This window comes from Otolemur garnettii, unplaced genomic scaffold, assembly GCF_000181295.1.
Source record: "Otolemur garnettii isolate 467f Iridium unplaced genomic scaffold, OtoGar3 scaffold00001, whole genome shotgun sequence".
Classification (NCBI taxonomy): domain Eukaryota; kingdom Metazoa; phylum Chordata; class Mammalia; order Primates; family Galagidae; genus Otolemur; species Otolemur garnettii.
The window spans coordinates 39,967,246-39,973,632 of NW_003852396.1; the positions used below are offsets into that span (position 1 = coordinate 39,967,246).

A 6,387-nucleotide genomic window follows, 5' to 3' on the forward strand; every position below is an offset into this window, starting at 1 on the left:
AAAAAAAAAAAAGAAAGAAAAGAAAATAACTATTGTACTGTAGCCCACCTGTTCAGTAATCAGCTATTATGGAAAGCTGATTGGATTGATCTCCCCAATCTAAATTATAGATTTTGCTCCTTTTATACGTCTTTCAGGATCATCCAGATGCTTGGTCTTTGATTGGTAATCTTCATTTGGCAAAACAAGAATGGGGTCCAGGCCAGAAGAAGTTTGAGAGGATCTTAAAACAGCCATCCACACAGAGTGACACGTATTCTATGCTAGCTCTTGGCAACGTGTGGCTCCAAACTTTGCATCAGCCCACCCGAGACAGAGAAAAGGTATCTCTTTTTCTTTTTAAATAAAACTGATACTCTGCGTTCTTGTTTGGATTTTTTTTTAATAAAGCTTGTTTCCTTTTATAGGAAAAGCGTCATCAAGATCGTGCTCTGGCCATCTACAAACAAGTACTCAGAAATGATGCAAAGAATCTGTATGCTGCTAATGGCATAGGTGATTATACAACTTCAGTACCCATAATGAGTTGTGAAATGAATACTTTTGGAGGAATGTTTATAGATTGAATTTTTCTCCAAATATAATAAATGTAGTTGCTTTAAAATAGGACTTTTAGTTATTTTTCTGGCTACAGTTAGAAAATTCTTTTTTTTTTTGAGCCAGAGTCTCCCTTTGTTACCTTCAGTAGAGTGCTGTGGCATCACATAGCTCACAGCAACCTCAAACTCTTGGGCTCAAGCAATTCTCTTGACTCAGCCTCCCAAGTATCTGTGCCTGCCACAATGTCCAGCTTTTTTATTTTTTTTAAGACAGGGTCTCACTCTTGCTCAGGCTGGTCTCGAACTCCTGAGCTCAGGCAATCCACTCTTCCCAGAGTGCTAGGATTACAAGCATGAGCTACCATGCCTGACCTTAGAAAATTCTTAAAGGTGAACCTTTTTATATACCCTTAGGAGCTGTTTTGGCCCACAAAGGATATTTTCGTGAAGCTCGTGATGTATTTGCCCAAGTAAGAGAAGCAACAGCAGATATCAGTGATGTGTGGTTGAACTTAGCACACATCTATGTGGAGCAAAAGCAGTATATCAGTGCCGTTCAAATGGTAATGACTTGTCTTTCAAGATACTTTTATATCATGTTTATTATTGAGCAGATGTTTGCTTAACTGTTCTGGACCTGTTGGGGAGCTGCATATTGTCTCTTGCAATACTGTGTTTGTTTGAGATTTATAACTGTAGAATGTTAAGGCCAGGCTGTGGTGTCCAGACGGAGATTCGAGTCCCGGCTCCACCACTAATTGTATGTCTTAGGCAAAAGACATCCTCTCTGAGTAGTTTCCTCATCTGGAAAATGGAGATAATTATACCTTAACCTCATAGAATTTGGTGAGGATCCAGTATGAACAGTACTTTTTTTTTTTTTTTTTGGCCAGGGCTGGGTTTGAACTCGCCACCTCGGTATATGGGATCAGCACCCTACTCCTTTGAGCTATAGGTGCCGCCCACTTTTTTTTTGAGACAGTCTCACTTTGTTGCCGTTGATAGAGTGCTATGGCGACACAGCTCACAGCAACCTCACTGTTGGGCTCAAGCCTCCCAAGTAGCTGGAACTACAGGTACTCGCCATAACGCCTGGCTGTTTTTTAAAAACAGGGTCTTGCTCTAGGAGGCCGATGTGGGTGGACTGCCGGAGCTCAGGCTGGTCTCAAACCCGTGAGCTCAGGCAGTCCACCCACATCGACCTCCCAGAGTGTTAGGATTATAGGCGTGAGCCACTATGCCCAGCTTATGAAAAGTACTTGACACTACACATGCCTAGCATAATTGTTAATACCCAGTAAATAGTTTGATTGAATATTTGTTTGTTCATCTAGCTTTTGAAACTGAGTTTCAGAAAGGTTGAATGACTTACTTAAGAAAAATTCCATGGGGATAATTTTTCATGACTGTAGAATTTTGTTATACTGATCATATTTGTTGAGTGCTTCAACTTAAAATAAAAGTCATACAGAGAATCTATAACATTAAAAAGTAAAAAGGTTGGCTCGGCGCCTGTGGCTCAAGCGGCTAAGGCGCCAGCCACATACACCTAAGGTGGCGGGTTCGAATCTCCAGCCCGGGCCCACCAAACAACAATGATGGCTGCAACCAAAAAATGGCCAGGCGTTGTGGCGGGTGCCTATAGTCCCAGCTACTTGGAAGGCTGAGGCAGGAGACTTGCTTGAGCCCAGGAGTTGGAGGTTGCTGTGAGCTGTGATGCCATGGCACTCTACCCAGGGGGATAGCTTGAGGCTCTGTCTCAAAAAAAAAAAATATTCCCTTGGGCTCCATGGGAATATTATAGCCAGAGAAAGACCTGGGAAGTGGTTTACCTTTTTCTGGAAAGAATGGGTTAGTATCAGTATTCAGAATATTGGAAAGATGCTAGTCATGGGTACGCACCGAACCCAGCCAGATAGCATATAGTAGCCTCAGAGATTATTTATTTTTTTTTTCTTTTTGAGGTTGACCTTCCTGGTCTGCAGGACATTGTTGCCATTTATAAATACAAACAAATAACTAGGGGTATTCAAGGGAAAACTGTCTTGCCATTTTCCATGAAAAAGATCTTACCTATGACAAAATGTATTCCATGGTCAAAAATGCTATGTTCATGTTAAACAACCCTGGTTTTGTATTGGTTTTTACCAAGAAGTTAATAACCAGAACTTTAAGACTTCTCATTGCCAATAGGTTCCACCAACCTTAATATAAGATGCTAGAGAGTGTAACCCAAAGGAGCCAGATGTCTGACTTCAAATACGTGCACAGTAGCTGATTCTAGGGTGTATTGCTGAAGATACGAAATAAGCTTTTCAATCTGTTCACCCTTTCTTTCAGTGTTGGTAAAATTTTCTAATCAATCAGATTTTTCTGTTGTAAAAATGTATTCTCAGGCAGCACCTGTGACTCAAAAGGGTAGGGCGCCAGCCCCATATGCTGGAGGTGGCAGGTTCAAACCCAGCCCCGACCAAAAAAAAAAATAATAAAAATAAAAATGTATTTGACATTTGTATAAGTGTCAAAAATTATTTCTCAAATTTGTCTCTGAAATTAACCATTGAAAGGATAAAAATACCCTTTTCCATGCTCTAAAATTGTTTAAAATTTTGAAATAATTTAATCTCTCTTATATCTTTTTTCTTTTCTTTATTTTGTATTTATTTATTTATTTATTTTGTAGTATGAAAACTGCCTCAGGAAGTTCTATAAGCACCAAAACACTGAAGTTGTGCTTTATTTGGCCCGGGCCCTCTTCAAGTGTGGCAAGTTACAGGAATGCAAACAGACTCTGCTGAAGGTAACAGGGAGAACTCACTGTTAGTCCCATCTATTTCTGTGCTGCATTGTGCTTTTAACCTCCTTTTTATGCATGTCCATATAACTACTAACACTGTTGACTAAAATTCTTATCAGACCATTTGGCCATATGGAACATTTGCTTTGTGTTTTATTTGCAGGCTAGACATGTGGCACCTAGTGATACAGTTCTTATGTTTAATGTGGCTTTGGTCCTGCAAAGATTAGCTACCTCTGTCCTGAAAGATGAAAAAAGTAATCTGAAGGAAGTACTTAATGCTGTCAAAGAACTGGAGCTTGCACATAGGTAAAGATTTTGTAGAAACAAGCTTTTTTTTTTTTTTCTTGACATAAAGTCTCACTCTGTCACCCTGAGTGTAGTGCTGTGGCATCACTGCTCACAGCAACTCAAATTTTTGGGCTCAAGTGATCCTCTTGCCTCTGCCTCTTGAGTAGCTGGGGACTAAATATGCCCACCACACCGCCCAGTAGTTATTTTAATTCACTAGAGACAAGATCTCACTCTTGCTCATGTTGGTCTCCAACTCCTGAGCTCAAACATTTCTCTGTCTCAGTCTCTCAGAATGCTAGGATTATAGGCATGAGCCACTGCACAGGCCAGAAACAACCTTTGAAATGCTTTGTTTCAGCCAGGAATAATGCTGTGGAATGCCAGTACTTCAGGAGGCTGAGATAAGAGGATCACTCAAGGCCAGGAATTTGAGACTAGTCTGGGCAACATAGTGAGACCTTGTCTCTACAAAAAGTAAGAAACATTAGCTGGGCATGGTGGTGCACACCTATAGTCCCTGCTACTCAAGAGGCTGAAATAGGAGGATTGCATAAACCCAGGAGTTTGAGGTTACAGTGAGCTATGATGGTGCCCCACCACTCCAGCCTGGGTGACAGTGAGATCTTGTCTCTAAAAAGTAAACAAATGCTTTTGTTTCTTTAAAAGCCATTTATCTGAAGATGCAGAAAATCACTTCCCTCAAAAGATAACCATTTAGAAACATTCCAGTGATATTTAAGCCAAAGCAAACAGCTACTTCCACCAGGTGGCTCCAAACTGTAGCCAGCATCCACTAGATTTGTATCATATGGCCTGCCCCCTAGAACTGGTGGCTAGCTTTGCAACCTTGTCCTAGGTTTTTCTTTTTTGCTTTTTTTATTAAATCATAACTGTATACATTTATGGGGTACAATATGATGGTTTGATATACAATATAGAATGCTTAAATCAAACTGATTAACATAACCATCACCTCCCTTACTTATTTTTTTATGGTAAGACATTTACAATCTACTCTTAGTTGTTTAGAGATATACCCTTGCATTATGCACATTAGTCAAGATCCCATCAAATGCCTCCCTTCTCCCCCCAAACACTTTCTCCCTTCCAGATTTTTCATCACTCTAATAATAATAAGACTCAGCATTTTACACTTGTGAAATGTTTGGACTCCATTTATATTAATTTTCATTTTTACACACATGTCTGTTTATCGGATGTTGATTTTCATTGAAGTAGGCTTAAAGTCTTACCTCTTAAGTATTGCTTAATAGGCTTACATAGCACAGCTCAAAATTTATTTAGCCTTATGGTATTTATTTGGTAATTCAATGTAGTGAAATTAAAACATAACATTTCTTCAAGTTTTGTCCAACCTTATTTGAATTTTGTTGTCTGATATTTTGGCCTTGCCTGGTAAATTAAGTGTTTTTATGGCCTGAGCCCCCTAACTCCATCCTGCTGTATTTGGTAAATTTAGTATCTAGTAAATGTTTATTGCTTTAATTTATTTTTTTGTTATTTGTGAATTTACTGATAATAATAAATACAATTTTGAGTATCTTGATGAATTTATCTTTTATTAAAAATACAGAGTGTTAGGTGGCACCTGTGGCTCAAAGGAGTAGGGCGCCAGCCCCATATGCCAGAGGTGGCAGGTTCAAACCCAGCCCCGGCCAAACACTGCAAAAAAAAAAAAAAATACAGAGTGTCATATTGATGAGTATCTTTTTAAAAATTAGTTACATTTACAATCTTACTATTGAAATGGTAGCCCTTACCCGTTAAGTAAATTCATGTAAGTCAATCTGTAAACCTTTTCTCAGACTTTATAGAACAGATTAAAAATCTAAAAGGCCTTGTTTCATTAGAATTTTTTTGAAGTAGTTTATTTTCTCATTCCATTTAGATACTTCAGTTACTTGAGTAAAGTGGGAGATAAAATGAGATTTGATTTGGCGCTTGCTGCTACAGAAGCCAGGTAATGTTACTATTTATGGAAAGTGACTTTGAGGTGGTGATATCAGTTTGGGCTGGGAGACTGACACAGTAGTGAGCAGAGGTTGGCCTTTCACAAGGGGCTCTTTAACCTGTACCAAGGCTTTCTTTTTTTCTTGTCTGGGAATTTGGCAAAATTAACTTAGTACAAGTATGTAGGTTATGGGGAAAATACTTTTGTATTTCACTAATGTTAGCCTTGTCACTGAGTCAAGATATAATTCCTGACTCTGCGTCATATGTGAAGATAATGTTGCAGATCTTTGGGAGGATATTTATAGCTTGGAAACTGAATATAATTGACAGTATTGGATTATGATAAACTAAAGTGATTTTATAAATTATCAGTTAATAGTTATCAGTTATAGTTATCAGTTAATAGTCCTTCAAATTTCTCAATTGTGCAAGGAGTACACATACTCTGCATTTTTGAACAAAGTGTGCTAGCTGCATTCATATTTCTTTAAATCTGAAATGTTCTAGGCAATGCTCTGACTTACTGAGCCAGGCCCAGTACCACGTGGCCCGGGCACGCAAACAAGATGAAGAAGAGCGGGAGCTGCGAGCCAAGCAAGAGCAAGAAAAAGAACTCTTACGGCAAAAACTTCTTAAAGAACAGGTATCTGGGCTCGGCGCCTATAGCTCAACCGGCTAAGGCGCCAGTCACGTACACCTAAGGTGGCGGGTTCGAATCCCCAGCCCGGACCTGCCAAACAACAATGACGGCTGCAACCAAAAAAAAAAAAAAATAGCCGGGCG

At 39.3% G+C, this 6,387-nt stretch overlaps 1 protein-coding gene across 1 annotated transcript in view; it reads left to right on the forward strand.

Annotated features, from left to right (window-relative positions):
- The window catches only part of CTR9 (CTR9 homolog, Paf1/RNA polymerase II complex component), a 35,869-nt gene that overhangs the window by 22,184 nt on the left and 7,298 nt on the right, over nucleotides 1–6,387 (forward strand). The window contains exons 14-20 of the mRNA XM_012803629.2: nucleotides 138–323; nucleotides 408–495; nucleotides 954–1,102; nucleotides 3,223–3,339; nucleotides 3,500–3,645; nucleotides 5,540–5,611; nucleotides 6,112–6,247. Of these exons, the coding sequence (XP_012659083.2) occupies nucleotides 138–323; nucleotides 408–495; nucleotides 954–1,102; nucleotides 3,223–3,339; nucleotides 3,500–3,645; nucleotides 5,540–5,611; nucleotides 6,112–6,247 (894 nt within the window). The remainder of the gene's footprint in view (nucleotides 1–137; nucleotides 324–407; nucleotides 496–953; nucleotides 1,103–3,222; nucleotides 3,340–3,499; nucleotides 3,646–5,539; nucleotides 5,612–6,111; nucleotides 6,248–6,387) is intronic.